This window comes from Procambarus clarkii, chromosome 24 (genome assembly GCF_040958095.1).
Source record: "Procambarus clarkii isolate CNS0578487 chromosome 24, FALCON_Pclarkii_2.0, whole genome shotgun sequence".
NCBI lineage: Eukaryota > Metazoa > Arthropoda > Malacostraca > Decapoda > Cambaridae > Procambarus > Procambarus clarkii.
Genome location: NC_091173.1, coordinates 23,891,467 through 23,910,946, shown reverse-complemented (window position 1 = coordinate 23,910,946; position 19,480 = coordinate 23,891,467). Strand labels below are relative to the sequence as shown.

Sequence of the window (19,480 nt, the reverse complement as noted above, 5' to 3'; positions counted from 1 at the left end):
CATCTTTCTACACTCATCTCTAATAAGTTGTTTCGCCTGCTCTGGGAGTCTCCATTGACGTGTTTGGACCGGAGGATTATCACCTGTTGGAATGGTGTGTTCGACTTGAGGCAGGTAGCCTATTTCCTCATCCTCGGTCGCAAATAACCTAGGAAATTTACGGAGGACTTCCCGTACCTGTTTACGTTCAGCAGGTGACATATGAGTCAAATCTAGAGCAGTTATTAAATTGTCCACCATTTCCTTATCTTGAGGAGATAACGGGGTTTCTTTACCGATCTTACTGTGTGACTCCTCGTCTCTTACGTTCAATGCGCTACATTGCGCTGTTACAGTCGATGTTTGTGTGGTATCTGACTCTATTATTTCTTTTAAATTTACCACAATTCCTTGTGTCAGACTATCGCCTACCCTAAAGCGATAAGGTTTGTGAGAGAGGTTGACTACTGGTATTATCGCACCTTTGTCATGTACAGATACCAGAGTATATGGTATCATCAACTTATCAATTCTGCCAGCTACCTGAAGGGTACTTCCGGGTTGAATGTTTCTTCCTACGGCGACTTTAATAAACTTAAATGACCGTGGTGGACATACTTGTCTGTGTACAGCATGTAGTCTACATGTTTTCTTGTCAGAGTCTTGAAGAGACTTGAACAATTGTTTAGGAAGGTTTACATATTTAGGTGCTCGTTGAATTGAAGCCATTATGGGAGGGTGATCAGTTAACTTTACTGGGAAAGACACAGATCCCAACTGTAGCCTACTGTGTCTTGCTCCCTTCTCCGATGTCAAAGAATATGTAAATCGTCTCAAAAAATCCATGCCTAACAATATATCACCAGGGAATGTTACATTATCCACCACAGTACACTCATGGATACAAGGTTTATCTTTTTCAATGTTAAAAGTTAAAATACATTTTCCCAGAACGTCAAAGTGTTGACCATTGACAGCTGTTAATTGTGCACCCCCTTCCTTAAGGCGCACCTGACTGAAGGTCCTAAATGAGTCCATCTTAATGATGGTTACCTGACTACCAGTGTCCAGGAATGCAGTCAACCTCTTCCCGCACACCCTCACTTCAAAAGTGGGCCGCCCTTCCTCCTTGGGGGCCTTATCTCATAATTCCTCCTTATTATTGGGGCAGTCATCTCGTTTGTGGCCTCGTCCGCCACAACTCCAACACCTGGGGTCATAGGTGTAGTACCAGTGAGGAGGCGGGCCAGCTCTATGGTGCCCTCCCCTCTGGTTGCTAGAAGAGTTACCTACACTCTCCTTAACACGATGCGAATTGTTCGTATCTACCGCTTGGACATAAGAGGATTGTCTAGTTTCAGTTGTATCCTTACACTGCCCCTGAATGTTCTGTAAGTCCGTAGCGTACTCTATTAAACTGTAGTAATCCATCGTTACACTTGCAGCTGAAACGTGAGCTCCAAGTGTCCCGGGGATTGACATACACAACAGTTGTTTAGCCTTCTGACTAATTCTCAGGTCATCGTATCCTAATTCATGCCTCAAGTCACGCACTCTACGCAATATGCCAGTTCCAAAGTCCTTGAGAGTTTCGTTTGGGCCTCGTTTTAAACTAGCTAAATACCTATTAGCTGTTTCCTCTGTTATTTTCTCTTTATATCGTCTCTTAATTGCTAACACAAACTCTGGCCATGTTTGCAAATATTGAAACTCTTGGTCCTGCATTATTGAACCATTAGGGTCTATGCACGCTCCCGCTGCTAAATTAATTTTCACCCAGTCATCCTGGGCAGCTGACAAACATGAACCTACTTGCCCTAGCCAGTCGTCTATTTTCCGGTTACGTTCCACTATATTTGTTGGTAACTCTTTGCAAATTAGTTTGGGTAACACTGGTCTAGGCAATGAGAATGATGAAAATGGGGGCTGGCGCATACCATGAGACGCAGGGGGCATGGAGTGTAGATGTTGGCAATGGTTAGGGAAGGGCTGGTAATGGGGAGGGAAGGGTTGGTGTAAGGTAGGGTTATAGTGATGGTCAGGTGGGGGGGAGGGTTGGGTAGGGTGATGGTGTGAGGCAGGGGATTCTAGGGGTTGGTTCTGGGCAAGGCATGGGATGGTAGAGGAGGGTTTGGTCGTCTGACCAAGGTTGGGGTTGCGAGGGGGAAAAGGTGGGGTGGTATTGGTGGGGACAGTCACCTGAGTGGACCCCTGGGTGGACCCCTGGGTAGGCGTATGTAAGCGCCCTGCCGGAAGGTTCACATATAGGGGTTCAGAGAGGCGCTTCCTAATGTCTGAGGATGGGTAAGGTGGGAGGGGGGGTGGTTGGGGAGGGGTATGTGGGGAAGGTGCAGGCCGCCGCGCCCCTGGGGTGTTGGGTTGGGGGGACGGTCTGCGAGGAAGTGGGGGAGGGGTGATGTCATTAGGCTGCTGAGTATCAGGGGTGGACAAAGGACGGCTACCCAGCATGTGACCTGATGTGACCCCATCACCTGCACCTTGTGGATCGTCACCTGACTCCTGAACCGTGCTATCCACTTGGACAGCCTGTCTCGGCTGTATTGCTTGAAGGTTCCGTTGGCTAAGCCCTCCCTGACTCCTTAAAGTCCTATCTGAACTCATGATGCCAATAAACTACGTCCGAACGACTAGTTCACCGGACTAGCGCTGACCCAAAAATGTTGAAAAAAATAAAAAAAAAATCTTTGGAACTAACAATGATTCACTGAGAACAAGACAAAAACTCACAACGTCATTATAAACAGCCCCTTTACTTATCAAGGATGGTAATTTCAATGTCACTTCTAAACCAAAAAAAAATGTAATTAGTTTTCAATCTGCCTGCTCTTATGACAGATAATAATCGATATTACTTTCACCGCGTTGAGACAATTTCTCCTACGCGATACCAATACACAATTCAGCCACATCACGTGACCCAGAGTGTTTCCCTAGCTTATCCGCCGGTCAACAACTCAAAACTTTTTTTGCCACACCCTGTGACCAGACTTCAAACGCCAGGCGTCCCTAGACGTGAGTCAACTGACACACTAGTCCCCACTAGCATGCTGTACAATACCAGTACAACTCAGATTATCGCGTTCAAATGGAGTAAACAGTCAATCGCGATAATTTGAACAGAACCACCACTTAAAACTACTTAATAGCTACACCGAACGGCACAAGACGCGTGAGACTGAACACTGTAAAACAATGTTCACCACCGCTAAGCCACCATTGTAATAACCCACATTGTAATAACTCGCCTTGTATTTATCTCGACCGCGCACCCGCTACTACCACTGAGCTATCCGTGCAATCTCCGCTCTTTCTATGGTAATAACAGATGCTAGCGATCATGTAAGATGTTAACACTCGGGCCGTCATACGAAGACGTAAACCAGTACACAGAGGAAGGAGAGAGAGAGAGAGAGGGAGTGAGAGCGAAAGAGAGAGAGAGAGAGCGAGAGAGAGCAAGCGAGAGAGAGCGAGCGAGAGAGGAAGAGTGAGGCAAAGCGAGAACGAGAGCAAGGGAGGGAGAACGAGAGCTAGTGAGGGCGAGGGAGAGTGAGACACTAGTGAGAGAGAGTGAGACAGAAAGAGAGATAATCGTAGTCACAACCTATCGTATGAGTTACCGAGTGACGCTACCACCACCCTGAGTTACAGGACAGGGGACCGGAGTGAGAGTCGTAGGTCTTGCAGATGGAATAACCTACCTTGACAGGTGTAGGGGACAATTGAACGGTACAAGGATCCTGGCCTGACACTCGAATAATCCTGACCACTTGGGAACTATAGAGTACACAAGAGTAAGGCGGGACACACCCAATGCTAACACCTCAACACGGAAGACGAATGGGGGGAGGAGTACGGGATAATTAAGAACACTAGGTCACTGGGGCAAAGGGGACAGTAGGCCCAATATCACTAAGACAAGGAACCATTAATACACATTTTATAACACTTAATATATGACTTTATTGAATTAATTAAATAAGACACTCCCTAACTATATTCCCTACTAGAGGCCAAGGGTATTGAATGAGGTGCTTTAGTACAAGAGAGCCGTACTTACTCGTATGTTGTTCCACAGTTTTCCTGGGAAGATGATGTTCCTTCCCCGAGTCCACACACACACCTTCCTACTGGGCTGCGCCCACTCTACTGTCTGTCCCATGATCTGCTCCTCCTCAGCTGAACATGAGGGTTCTACATTTGATGTTTAGGGGTTAATCCCTGAAGATTATCATGACGGCATCAACTCTGACCTCTTTGTGATTCGATGACCGTTGACCTGACTCTATGGCTAACTTGTACAGAGGTGTAACTTTTACATTGTCTGCCGCCGCCTGTCTGGCGCCTGTGGGTTGTTCATCCTCCACGTGGCCTGTTCATGCTGTTATGATGTTCATGTACTATGTACTGCTCTCTTGTTACATTGTAATGATCTGTGAAGACCATACAGCTTCTCCCCTTCCCTTTGCCCTTCCCCCTTTTTCCCCTTCCCCTTCCCTCGTTCGCCCCTCCCCCATTGCCTCATTCCTTTTCCTTCCCCTTCCCTTCCCTTCCCAATTGTCAGTCCGCCCGCTGGTCATTCTTCCCCCCCCCCTCCCCCCCTGTTGGCCGTTCCAGTCATAACTACTCGAGTCAAATTACCTTTAGGCAAGTGGTCAAGTCACTCCTGTTCCCCAATACTAATCTCTAATCCCTCTAATTTTCGCCACTAATCCTCTTTCCAATCCCTCTTCCCCTCTATTTCCCTGTGCTCTCCATGACCATTGACAGATTTATGGCCATAACATTGGTGCTGTCAAGTTCCCTTGGGTGGCCAGTCCAACCCTACCATGAAGTTAGTTGTTACTGCTTATTTCCCGTTACAGGAGTTTCTGTCAAGAGAAATACACCCTTATGGTCAAGCCTGGATCTGATTGGTTGAAAACCAGGGAGGCCTAGGAGGTCGGGTTAGGTCCACGGCACTGTTTGGTCTAAGACTCAAGAGGCGGAGTCCCCCAGGGTAGTGCCTGACGACCATTGGCCAAGCCCCAGTGCTTCCAGCTGAGGTTTGAAGTGATTGGTGCTCCTAGCCGGAGCCAAGCTCCAAAGGAAATCCTTAGGTCTCCCAGAGGCAGTTTAAGAGAAAAATAAGTTAGTGTGTCTTGGGGCTTCAACTGGGGGTACAGATCTCCTGATCTGGAGGGCAAGTCATTCAACATCTTTGGCAGATTGCAAGGTAAAGTGTGCTGGAGTATTATGTCCATCATTAAGTTAAACTAATTGCCTCTTAGGGTATTTACAGCTAGGATATATCTCAATTTGTGTTGAATATACGTGACTTAAAATAATAAAGTGTATTAATGTATTTGTGTTTAGTTATCTGTTCCCCTTTGATTAATACTGTGTTATTCATTTTATATGTGGTGTTCTCGTGTGGTATTGGAAGCCCCAGAATCCTCAGTAAGCAGTAAAATTATATAATTAACTCTCCAAGCATTTAGCATTATTACCCAGATTCCTATGCTCCTTGAGTTCATGATTATTGATTCCCTCCTTCCTGGGAGATCAGTAATGGGCACATTCAAATGGTCAGGGAGGTGATGGCAGTCGAGTATGTGTAAGTCTTATTTAGTCGTAATTAAATTCATAATCTTTTCATTCTTGCTTCTTCCCTCATTTAATATTTCAGTTTAATAATTAGCTGTAGTTCAGTGAGGGTCATACTAAGCTGCAAGCAGTGTTGAGCTGGGGTGTTGAGTGGAGTAAGGGAAGAAAAGGTATGGGTTATTACAATCAGACACCCATCTTTCACCCCTCTCCAAACATATGACACCCATCTCTCATCTCTGTCCAAACATATGACACCCATCTCTCATCCCTGTCCAAACATATGACACCCATCTCTCACCCCTCTCCAAACATATGACACCCATCTCTCATCCCTGTCCAAACAGCTGACATCCATCTGTCACTCATGTTCAAACACTTGACACCCATCTCTCACCCTTGTCCAAACATCTGACATCCATCTCTCACCCCTGTCCAAACACCTAACACCCAGCTCTCACTCCTGTCCAAACATCTGACTCCCATCTCTCACCCCTGTCCAAACATCTGACACCCATCTCTCACCCCTGTCCAAGCATCTGACACTGTCACGGGGGTGGGCTGGGGCTCTGCTAGCAATCGGCTGCTTTTGGCTCAGAAGGCAGAATACTCAACGCCTCCGACTCTCGGAACTCATCGGAGTTTCCTGATCCCACAGGAGAGGACCAGTAATACCCACCACCACAGGTCTTTGCCCCCACCACTGGAGGTGCCACTGATTCACCCTGGGAGCCATTCAGTCAACCACGGGGTAACTGCTATTAGCAATTCTGGCCTAGACCCGTGGAGAAGTGAAGGAAGACCCAGGCTTACCTATTAGCAATAACTTCCCCTGAGGCTTGCCTGCCAGACAAAAAGGTTGCAGGAATTCCTTTCCCGCCTGCCTTCCCTATCTTTTAACAAGGTCGCCAGCTGGGTTGAGATCTCTGCACCCCAGCAGTGCAGTTCAGTGGGTGTATTCTATACTGCTTGTTACCAAAGTGTTGCTACTCCTATAGATCTGACACTGGACTGTCAGCCCAAGGTACTCTCTCATAAAGTCTGTGTGGCTTTACCTCTCTTCAGCCACTACATTGCTTGTTGTCATAGTGTTGCCACCATTCCGGCTCTGATACTGGACAGATAGCCTAGGGTACACTTCTACATAAGTCTGTGCTGCTTTACCACTTTCCAGCCACTAAGAACTTCTGTAGAAAACGTGATGTTCACTAGGTGGGACTATGATAACCCTCGTGTATGCTCATAGAGATTATTATGGAGGAGCACTTAAACACCATGATGAAATATGTGAATTTACTGATATAAACTACATGATCACACATACATTTACAAGCAATACAGGAATGGAAAAATGAGAATAATAAATCTGGAGATCGTCAGCAACTCTTCTTTCACGACCTCCAACAATTCCTCCAACTGGGCAGATTAAAAGGGGCCACACACTCCCTCACAGAGGGGCCTCTTCGTCAACGTCGGCACCTCCTCTTCAACTGCTTTGTGCTCCAAACACACTGTCCTCTTCAACAGTCCTGGACACAAGCTGTCCTGCAGCCTAGCCTACTAATGGTGTATCAATGTTATACTATAACACACATATATGAACATAATGGCCTATCTAGCCTACTCACACAAGGGGTAATGGGAGGGAAAATGATCTACCTTACATTCCTGGCTCACGACGCCTGTCCCTCGATGGTGTGAGGTTCCCACACTTCCTGAGTCGGCCGCTCTAGTCGCTACATATACCAAAAGATTACCTGCATCTCAGAGAATCAATAAAGAAAGCTGATATGACTCTTAAAGCAAGCACACAGGAGAAATAGGAGAGGGCACCATAACAACACCCATCTCTCACCCCTGTCCAAACATCTGACACCCATCTTTCACCCCTGTCCAAACATCTGACACCCATCTCTCACCCCTGTTCAAACAGCTGACACCCATCTCTCACCCCTGTCCAAACATCTGACACCCATCTCTCACCCCTGTCCAAACATCTGACACCCATCTCTCACCCCTGTTCAAACATCTGACACCCATCTCTCACCCCTGTCCAAACATCTGACACCCATCTCTCACCCCTGTCCAAACATCTGACACCCATCTCTCACCCCTGTCCAAACATCTGACACCCATCTCTCATCCCTGTCCAAACATCTGACACCCATCTCTCACCCCTGTCCAAACATCTGACACCCATCTCTCACCCCTGTCCAAACATCTGACACCCATCTCTCACCCCTGTCCAAACATCTGACACCCATCTCTCACCCCTGTTCAAACATCTGACACCCATCTCTCACCCCTGTCCAAACATCTGACACCCATCTCTCACCCCTGTCCAAACAACTGACACCCATCTCTCACCCCTGTCCAAACATCTGACACCCATCTCTCACCCCTGTCCAAACATCTGACACCCATCTCTCACCCCTGTCCAAACATCTGACACCCATCTCTCACCCCTGTCCAAACATCTGACACCCATCTCTCACCCGGGTAACTCCCACCCGGCTAATGAAGTGGAACGGATAACACAACATATATAAGTTGGAAGTGTAGGAGAATCATGCATAGAATATTAGAAATATCGAATATTAGAAATATTGAATAGTGGCAAGAGACATGATCACGCTAGCGGTGTTTACATGAGCCACGAGGCCAACCCAGGGTAGGTATGGCACGTCCCTCAGTCATAATATACGGACAATATATAGTGTAATATGGAAATGTGGATCTAAGAATTAGTAATATAGCGAGTGAATACCAAAGCAAGCCGGAAATTAGGCAGAAAATACTGTGTAATAATACAAGCAAATAACATTAATACATTATACAATAATAATATATACAATACATATACATTAACAATAATACATTACTCACAGCACTAGGTACTAACTTATCATTCATTACTTTAACAGAAACTTGGCTAAATAAAGACTATACCCAACTCTACAACTTAGCTGGTTATAAAGCCATTCATAACTGTAGGCCTAATAAAAAAGGTGGTGGCACAGCTATATATTACCGAGATACATTTATCTGCAACAGTGTTATTAGTGACAGAGATGACTACTGTGAATATACTTTTGCTCAGTTTACAATTAAATCCCTTAAATCCTCTTTGACTATTGGAGCCATCTATAGATTTCCTAATACTAACATAGCTTCTTTCTCAGACAACCTAAGGAATCTTATTATAAACAACAATCTCAACAAAAACCACATCATTCTGGGAGGAGACTTTAATATTGACCTGGGTCAACAAAATTGCTCTCAAGTTGACTATTTCCTTAACGGCATGAACTCCTGTATGCTAATCCCCACAATCACCAAACCTACCCGAGTCACTCAAACATCAGCCACTACCTTGGACCACATATGGACAAACATAACAGCTCCCCTTGTATCTGGTATAATCTACGACAGAACAACTGACCACTATCCTACCGTTCTCATAGCGAACATGGACATAACACCACCAAAATGCAAGAAACTTTCATTCAGGTTACACAGTGAATCAGCTTTAGGCAATCTTACAAATTCTCTACACAATATTAACTGGGATTCTGAATTCAATAATACCCAGGATATAAATTCATTAGCTAACCTCTTCCTCTCCAAAACTCTAAGCCTCTACAACCTTCATTGTCCCCTTCTTACCAAGCAAGTAACTGACAAAAGATTAAACAATCCATGGCTCACAAGTGGCATTCTCAACTCAATCAACAAGAAACATGAATATGAAAAGAAACTTAGGATTGGCCTAATATCAAAGGAAGTAGCTAAAAGGTACTCATCAATGCTTACCAGTATCATAAGAAAGGCAAAACTTTCATATTATGTGAATAGATTCAATGAAGCAAAAGGCAACATGAAAAGCACATGGAAAACAATCTCTAGTATCCAAGGAACTAAACAACACTCATATAACCAAATAAAACTCTATAAGGATGGGGATACACCGTCAACTGATTTAGAAATGACTAATGAATTTAATAGCTTCTTTTCATCGGTTGGTGCTAATCTTGCCAGTAAAATCCCACAGACTCAGACACATATTAACACATATCTCTCAGGCAGCTATCCTAACTCTCTTCTCCTTTCACCAATCAGCCCGGCAGATGTTGTGTCCATCATACACTCTCTAAAAACCAAGGCAGGGAACACCAGTGAAATTCCGTCCATTGTATACAAGAGAGCCTCCCATGCCCTTGCCCCACCCATAGCACTACTGTTCAACAAATCTATAGTGTTACACCTTGCACGCTCGTCAATTGTTTTCTAATGATGGTGCCACCTCCTCAGTGGTCCCCCACGACACATATATAGCGCGGGGGGCTGCTGCACCTTCCTGGGTTGCCAGAGGTGGTGGTGATGGTGACCTTGGAGACGAAGGCTGTGTTAAAGAGCTGTGGAACCATTACCCGGATGATGAGGCGTCGAGCCTCCTAACCCCCCGGGGAACGGGGTCCTCTGGGGGGGAATGACAAGGACCTGGGGGAGCTATATGTGGTTTGGATGGGTTGTGCTGACCACAGTTATATCATAAGAGGTTATACCTTGGGATCCAACCTGCGTCCGTGTGTGTCTGAGGAGTTCAGGGTCGCGGGTTCGATCACAAGATATTACCTCATTATTTTCTCTTTCCTGTGTTTTGTCATGTATGTTCATTTATACTTTCTCAACTTCACTCAGTAATAAAATATTTGTATTCATATTTGAAGTAAAACAGTCGTTATTGTAATTGTAACTTGTAATTTTTTTATGTTTTTGTTATGTGTTTTTTTTATTCTGTTTATGTGGTTGAAATTTCATATTGAAAAAGAGATTTTGAGATACTGAAGGAACTTAATAATTTTGTGTTCCCACAGGTGCTTTCAAATGTCAGTCTGGAGCATTGGTGGAGCATTCTGAACCTATAGTACCACAGCTGTTCTCAGTCTGGAAGATTAGTGGAGCATTCTGAACCTATAATCCCATAGCTGCTCTCAGTCTGGAGCATTAGTGGGGCATTCTGAACTATCAGTACCACACCTGGTCTCAGTCTGGAGCATTCATCAATCTTCACTACAACAGCTGCTGGCAAGGTCAGTGTAGCATTGTCCCGCACTAAAGCTTATATCAATGATTTCAGAATTAATTATATCCATATACCTCGGCTTGTTCTTCATTTGGAAAGTAAATTATTAAAAAATAACGTCAAATTTGTTTTCGAATCTTTTAATGGGCCGAACTTGTTATGCTAAGTTTACACTTAGCATCGTCAGAGGCCGAGGGAAAGGGGATGGAAGAGAAGCACAGCAGTATTGTATGTAGCTGTGTCAAGAGAAAGATAGTAAGATGAAATAATTAAGAAGCGAAAGCCTTAAGCCAGGATGATTACGTTCGAACAAGTACTTCAGTTGTGTGTTGTAACCTGGTCGAGTGCGGCGGTGGCTTGGGTGAAAACTGGCTGGTCTCACTTGGTCGTATAGTTGGTAGGACGTACTTGGTCGTGTTGTTGGTAGGACCTACCTGGTTGTATTGTTGGTTGGACGTACTTGGTCGTATTGTTGGTAGGACCTACCTGGTCGTATTGTTGGTTGGACGTACTTGGTCGTATTATTGGTAGGACGTTCTTGGTCGTATTGTTGGTAGGACGTACTTGGTCGTATTGTTGGTAGGACGTTCTTGATCGTATTGTTGGTGGGACGTACTTGGTCGTATTGTTGGTGGGACGTACTTGGTCGTATTGTTGGTAGGACGGACTTGGTCGTATTATTGGTAGGATGTATTTGGCCGTATTGTTGGTAGGACGTATTTGGTCGTATTGGCAGGATGTATTTCGTCGTATTGTTGGTAGGACGTACTTGGTCGTATTGTTGGTAGGACGGACTTGGTCGTATTATTGGTAGAATGTATTTGGTCGTATTGTTGGTAGGACGTATTTGGTCGTATTGTTGGTAGGACGCACTTGGTCGTATTGTTGGTAGGGCGGACTTGGTCGCATTGTTGGTAGGACGCACTTGGTCGTATTGTTGGTTGGACGCACTTGGTATAAGCTGGCTGTTGATAATTGGATGAGAGTGTTTGATGTGAAGTGCTTCTGGTATATATAGTCACCAGTTGTCGGTGTAGCTCTCGATTAGTTCAGAGTTGCTGGTCAGGATATCCCTGGTAATGGTGGTCAGGATATCCCTGGTAATGGTGGTCAGGATATCCCTGGTAATGGTGGTCAGGATATCCCTGGTAATGGTGGTCAGGATATCCCTGGTAATGGTGGTCAGGATATCCCTGGTAATGGTGGTCAGGATATCCCTGGTAATGGTGGTCAGGATATCCCTGGTAATGGTGGTCAGGATATCCCTGGTAATGGTGGTCAGGATATCCCTGGTAATGGTGGTCAGGATATCCCTGGTAATGGTGTGGTTGTGTGTGTAGAGATTACATAAACTTTATGTATTGTTAGGCTCATGAAAGATATGTTGAGAGTCATACTTGACACTGTCCTCTTCACCCCGTCGTTGGCACCAAAGTGTCTACAGCAACTCCTTCCCACTGGAGTTTGATATCAGTTTATATCACCAGTGGAATAATTTGTCTCACAGTTCGTCTTACCTCGTCGCGAAGATTAAGGAATGGTAATTCTCAGAAGAAAGCGCCAAGCTAAAATAATTATATAAGACTTGGGAGGAATATTTTTTCAAAGAGCTGGGATATGAGGACGGAGGGAATGAACGGTACCCAACCACTTGGCCCATCGGGCATCGAACTCCGCTCTGCTAGACGCGATGTCGTCGCCCTACCGACCAGTCATGACACTCCAGAAACCACTCGACCCAATTCTTCGGCTGAAGACATTTGCGCTGGAACATTGTTGACCTTGACACCGTGACCTCTTGCCTGGAGGCCCAGAACATGACAGGTGTCAACAGTTAATGACGTGCTCCTTCTCGAGCACAGGTAATGACACTGTCATGAGTGTCATGACTGGAGGAGCTATTGTGTCACGTGAAGAATTAAGAAAGGAAGAAGCACAAGTGGAATAAAAATATGTAGATGCAGAAGAAGAGAAAGAAGCCCAGTGGTAACCACAGTCGACTCACAACTAACTGGTCCTGGGTGCGATTCCCGAACAGGTCGGGCCGTTATCTTACTTGAATTAACAACACTGTGTCATTAATTAGTCTACTGACAGTAATAGATCTTGTAAATCTGATCAATGGCATTCAAAAGATACCTTTTATTTCGATGTTATTATTCATATACATAAATAGTCTTCACAACATGCTTTTCGTGTCCATGGAGATAAAAGTGTATACAGTTTATACAATAGGATAAAACTGAATAATAATAAATTGTCAATTCAAATTTTATTTAGACTTGTTTTCTAGTCGACTCGTATATAAACGTCTTTCAGGACTTAGATATACATATATACACATATACAATATATTATTCATATATAATATAGAGAGAAGAGATATCGGTTAGTGTTGTATTCGATGTTATAAATAGTAAGGTTTTCTGGGCCCATAAGATATCATGTTGACTCCTGACGGTGAACAGTTTGGGGAGGCGCCCTCCGGTCTGCTGGCTGACCGGTCCTTCAGTAGCTGTAGCCGTAGGAGGGCTTGGGGCAGACCGTCTTGTAGGTCTGCTGGGTCTTGGTGACCGTGTGGTACTCTGGGACCACTTGGGTCTGGTACTGGGTCTGGTACTGTACCAGGGTCTTGGTGACGTACTGGGGGACGTATTCGGTCTTGTACACGGTCTGGAGTAGTGAAGTTGAGGACTAGAGCGACGCGCGGCACCGCCAGGTGGCGCTCAGGTCGAGTGCCACCTGGCGGTGCCACGCGTCGCTCCCGTCCTCAAGTTTTTTCCGGGGAATTTCCGGGATGTTATGACATGTGTTGGAGGAAAGTGGATCGCGTCGCTCCAGTCCTCGTGGTTTTGGGGAGCTTTTCTGTGTGTTCTGGTTAAGAAAGAGTTGTGTTGTTGTAAGAAATGGAAGGACAGGTGTTTGACAGCTGACAGGTGACGCGCGTCGCTCCCGTCCTCAAGGTATTTTGGGGGAATTTCCCGGAAGTTATGGCGCGTGTCGGAGGTAATTGGAGCGCGTCGCTCCAGTCCTCAGGGGTTAAGGTACGTTGTCAGGAAAGATTGGAGATCTTGTTGTGTGAGAGTAAGTGGTGGAGTAAGAGGAAGGAGTGAAATGAATATGTGTGTTTAGCAAGTGATAGAGTAAGAAAATAGAAGGAAGATGGAGGAAGGAGTAAAAGAGTTGATCGTGAGTTAGTGAGTAGATGAGAGGAGAAGGCAGCACGGCCTGTTATGTTGTTTTGGGATGGGAGCTGGATGGAGTTTCCCCTTCGTCGGGAGAGAGTGCTCTGGGCCATTATGTGGTTAGACAAACCCATTGACTCCCCTACAGGAAGGTCTTAAGTGATGTTTGTAAGAAATGCATGGAAAAGACACGGGACTGCACCTGGCTTTTTCTGTGTTCGGGTCAAGAAAGAGAGAAGTCACTCTCGTTGTGAGACTGCAGCGGGCCATTATGTGGTTAGACAAACCATTAACGTCCCCTACAGGAAGAGCTAAGTGTGTGTGAGGATGAGGGCAAAGTCTCCTGCAGGAGGGGAGTGTACCATTACCTAAAGCGTTTTTCAATGTCGCGACGGGGTAAGCGTACTGGTCGCAGGTTGGAGCCTGACTGGTCATCTTTCCAACTAGTCCGGGTATTTCTCCCCCGACACCGGAAGTGGTGGGGCACCCATTACCATTGCGTTTCGCCAGGGTCCGCGATGGCGGGTGCCACGCGTCGCTCTGTCTCTGTCTCTGTCTCTGTCTCTGTCTCTCTCTCTGTCTATCTCTGTCTCTCTGTCGGTCTGTCTCTGTATGTCTGTCTCTGTCTCTGTCTCTGTCTCTCTCTCTCTGTCCATCTCTGTCTTTCTGTCGGTCTGTCTCTGGCTCTGTCTCTATCTCTCTCTCTCTCTCTCTCTGTCTCTGTCTCTCTCTGTCTCTCTCTCTCTCTCTCTCTCTCTCTCTCTCTCTCTCTCTCTCTCTCTCTCTCTCTCTCTCTCTCTCTCTCTCTCTCTCTCTCTCTCACCCTCTCTAAAGTCCACCACACAGCACTTCACTTAGTAAACTCAGTCAAAGTCAGTAGGTTGGCGTTTACTAAAAGAGAGAAACATTTCACATCGTCACGGAGACGCGATCTCTACCTACAAATTGTTCTTGTTAACTGTGATCACAACATCTGCCGGCCCAAATAAATATCATTGAAATGTATGCATGTTTATCCAGTCATAAGCTGGTCTTCAATCTTATTATTATAACAAATCATAATTTGCTGTTCTCTCTCTCTCTCTCTCTCTCTCTCTCTCTCTCTCTCTCTCTCTCTCTCTCTCTCTCTCTCTCTCTCTCTCTCTCTCTCTCTCTCTCTCTCTCTCTCTCTCTCTCTCTCTCTCTCTCTCTCGCTCTCTCTCTCTCTCTCTCTCTCTCTCTCTCTCTCTCTCTCTCTCTCTCTCTCTCTCTCTCTATCTCTCTGTCTCTCAGTCTCTCTCGCTCTCTCAGTCTCTCTCGCTCTCTCAGTCTCTCTCGCTCTCTCTCTCTCTCTCTCTCTCTCTCTCTCTCTCTCTCTCTCTCTCTCTCTCTCTCTCTCTCTCTCTCTCTCTCTCTCTCTCTCTCTCTCTCTCTCTCTCTCTCTCTCTCTGTCTCTCTCTCTCTCTGTCTCTCTGTCTCTCTGTCTCTCTGTCTCTCTCTCTGTCTCTCTCTCTGTCTCTCTCTCTGTCTCTCTCTCTGTCTCTCTCTCTGTCTCTCTGTCTCTCAGTCTCTCTCAGTCTCTCTCTCTCTCTCTCTCTCTCTCTCTCTCTCTCTCTCTCTCTCTCTCTCTCTCTCTCTCTATCTCTCGCTCTGTCTCTGTCTCTCTCTCTCTCTCTCTCTCCAGATCATTTAGTAGTTGGAAAAGTAACATCATTTCCTTTCTCCTGCTGCCGCTGTTCACGTATCTTTCTCCATCAAGGCTGTCTCTCTTAAGACCTACATCATCCAATGTAAACACCAATCGATGAGAATAAGACCGGTGAGTCGATAGTGAAATAGGTCTGGGTTAAGTCTGTTTTTCAGTTCTTGTATCACAGTCAATGTAGCGTAATGGGAAACCAGTCTTTCTACTGCCTACATAAATAGCGTTTGAAAATGTATGCAAGTCTAGACAAACTCCTATAGCCCTTACATTCTAACACAAATAAAATATTAGCACACGATTGCATCGCATTATATCATCATTAAGTAACGTAGAGATCAACTTTCTGGCTGTTGTCCGAATATCATTATTGAAATGTGAACTCATTTAGCCAAACACAATATCTCCATTACATCTCTTAGCATATGAATATTACGGTATACCAGTTTTAACCCTCTATAACACAATGTAACGTAACGTAACGTACCGCAAATCAACTTTCTACAGACCAAATATCGTTTTTAAATGAAAGTATGACATAGTCCATCTTCATTACATCTCTCACCATATAAAATATTGGCGTCTACCCCTTTTAGCCCTCTGTAACACAATGTAACGCAACGTAACGTAACGCAAATCAACTTTTGCAGACCAAAATGTAATTTTGAAACGGAAAGTGTGGGATTAGTCCTTATTCATTACATCTCTCACCATATAAAATATTGACCTCTACCCCTTTTAGCCCTCTGTAACACAATGTAACGCAACGTAACGTAACGCAAATCAACTTTTTGCAGTCCAAAATGTCATTTTGAAACGGAAAGTGAGGGTTAGACCATCTCCATTACATCTCTTACCATATAAATAATTGATGGCTACCCCTTTTAGCCCTCTGTAACACAATGTAACACAACGTAACGTATCGCAAATCGACTTTTTGCAATCCAAAATGTTATTTTTAAATGAAAGTATGACTTAGTCCATCTTCATTACATCTCTAACCATATAAAATATTGGCGTCTACCCCTTTTAACCCTCTGTAACACAATGTAACGCAACGTAGCATAACGCAAATCAACTTTTTGCAGTCCAAATGTCATTTTGAAACGGAAAGTGAGGGTTAGCCCATCTCCATTACATCTCTTACCATATAAATAATTGATGGCTACCCCTTTCAGCCCTCTGTAACACAATGTAACACAACGTAACGTATCGCAAATCGACTTTTTGCAATCCAAAATGTCATTTTTAAATGAAAGTATGACTTAGCACATCTCTTACCATATAATATTGTCCTCTACCAGTTTTAGCCCTCTAACACAATGTAACGTAACGCAAATCAACTTTTACAGCCCAAAATGACATTTTTAAATAAAGTAGGACTTAGTCCATCTCCATTACATCTCCTTCCATAAGAATATTACAGTCTACAAGTTTTAGCCCTCTGTAACACAATGTAACGTAACGGGGAAAATCATCTTTGTCGGATGAGCAAATAACATTATTGAAAATGACATCCGTGTTTAGCCATTACATCCAAACACAAGAAAAATATTACCGTTTTTCTTGAGAAACTTATATGTGGAGATCATATCTCCAGAGTCCACACAATAAGCCACACATCACTCATCTTTTGTTTTTCAAATCGCAGCTCGCATCTAATTTAATGTTATTTTTTTTTGCAGAAACTATGTTTTTGAGATTATGCTCAATGTCGGCAATTACTATTCGTATCATCAAACTCCTTTCAGTCAACAAATTCACATTTCATATCGCGTGTGTAGATTAGAGAGAGAAGGCAAACTTAGCGTGCAGCTAGTCAAAACTTATCATAACAGATATGATTTCACAGAGTTTTTCAACCTTTGCCAGTTTTTTTTCATTGTTATCTCTTCACTCGTGCTAAGTGAGTCAGACAAAAATGTGACATTTCATTTCATTATTAGCCATGCAATATGCTATTAGCTAGGTAGTCAAAACATATAACAAGCGTTATATGTTTTATATAACCCACTCCAAACCAGTCAGGACCGCCGGTCCTGACTGGTTTGGAGTGGAGACGGGTTCAAGTAAAAAATGTGTCTACAGGAAATGATTTCGACGTTCAGTAAACACTCTCCGAGTGGGTAACTGAATGCCGACAGCCCAATACGGGGATGATGTTAGTATTTAATTGAAACTTGAAACTAAACTAAATGCTAACACGTGATAATTTCCACATTCAGTTAATACTCACTGAGATGTAAACTGAAAGACTAGCCAGGCAATGCATGGTTGATGATAGTAATATTAAAAGATTGAGAAACTTTAAACTAAATGACCACACATGTAGCGATTTTGCATTCAGTAAACACTTACTGAGATGTGAACTGAAAGACTAAGCCGGCCAATGCATGGTTGATGTTGATAGTAATATTTTAAGATTGAGAAACTTTAAACTAAATGACCACACATGTAGCGATTTTGCATTCAGTAAACACTTACTGAGTTGTAAACTGAATGCCGGAGCTGGTCAATACAAAGTTTGTGATAGTAATATTTTATTTTTTATTTAGGATGGAGAAACTTTAAACTAAAAATGAGGTCACATGGAGGGATATCTATGTTCAGTAAACTATTACTGAGATGTAAACTGGATGGTTGACCCACCCAATACATGGTTTGTGATAGTAATATTTTATTTTTTACGATGGAGAAACTTTAAACTAAAAAATGAGCTCGCATGGAGGGATGTCTATGTTCAGTAAACAGTTACTGAGCTGTAAACTGAATGGTTGAGCTACCGATACATGGCTGGTGATAGTAATATTTTATTTTTTACGATGTAGAAGCTTAAAACTAAAAAAATGAGGTTGCATGGATGGATAACAATGATCAGTAAACAGTTACTGAGATGTAAACTGAATGGTAGTGTCATCCAATACCTGGTTACTGATAATAGCATTTCACGATGAGAAAACCTTATGACCACACATGTAGCGATTTTGCATTCAGTAAACACTTACTGAGATGTAAACTGAATGCCGGAGCAGGCCAATACAAGGATTGTGATAGTAATATTTTATTTTTATTTACGATGGAGAAACTTAAACTAAAAATGAGCTCCCATGGAGGGATATCTATGTTCAGTAAACTGTTACTGAGATGTAAACTGGATGGTCCACCCACCCAATACCTGGCTACTGATAATAGCATTTCACGATGGAAAACCTTATCCTAAACTAAAAATGAGCTCACATGAAAAGATTTTCACTTACTGAGATGTTAACTGAATGGTTGAGCTATCCGATACACGGCTGGTGATAGTAATATTTTATTTTTACGATGTAGAAACTTAAAACTAAAAATGAGGTTGCATGGATGGATAACAATGTTCAGTAAACAGTTACTGAGATGTAAACTGAATGGTAGTGTCATCCAATACCTGGTTACTGATAATAGCATTTCACGATGGAAAAACCTTATCCTAAACTAAACATGAGCTCACATGAAAAGATTTTCACTTACTGAGATGTTAACTGAATGTCTGAGCTATTCAATAGCGGTATTAATTCAAGATGTAAAACTTTAAACTAAACTAAAATGAGTGCACATGAAGTGATTCTCACGTTCATTAAACACATACTACGTTGATGACTGAATGACAGAGACATCCAATACGTGGTTGATGATAACCGTATTAATGACATTGATAATAAGAGGTCTTGAACTAGATACGGGCTGTGGGGGGCAACAAAGCTGCGATATTGAAAAGAAACTGAACTGAATTTGAAAATTGATTAATATATGTAATGTGAGGCCGATCTACTGGAAAACAGTAAACAAACTTTATTTGAAAAAGAATATGAGAAGACTGTAAAGCTGTGGGGCGTGAAAATGATAAAAAAATAAGAAGAGATGGTCTTCATAAACATATCATAAGATATCCATGACCGTAATTAATAC

General features: G+C 43.6%; 1 protein-coding gene across 1 annotated transcript in view; it reads right to left on the bottom strand.

The window, feature by feature from the left end:
- Nucleotides 1-12,996: 12,996 nt before the first annotated feature.
- Nucleotides 12,997-19,480, bottom strand: part of LOC138368114 (adhesive plaque matrix protein-like) — a 13,206-nt gene continuing 6,722 nt past the window's right edge. The window contains exon 4 of the mRNA XM_069330415.1: nucleotides 12,997-13,342. Within this exon, the coding sequence (XP_069186516.1) occupies nucleotides 13,178-13,342 (165 nt within the window). The 3' untranslated portion in view covers nucleotides 12,997-13,177. The remainder of the gene's footprint in view (nucleotides 13,343-19,480) is intronic.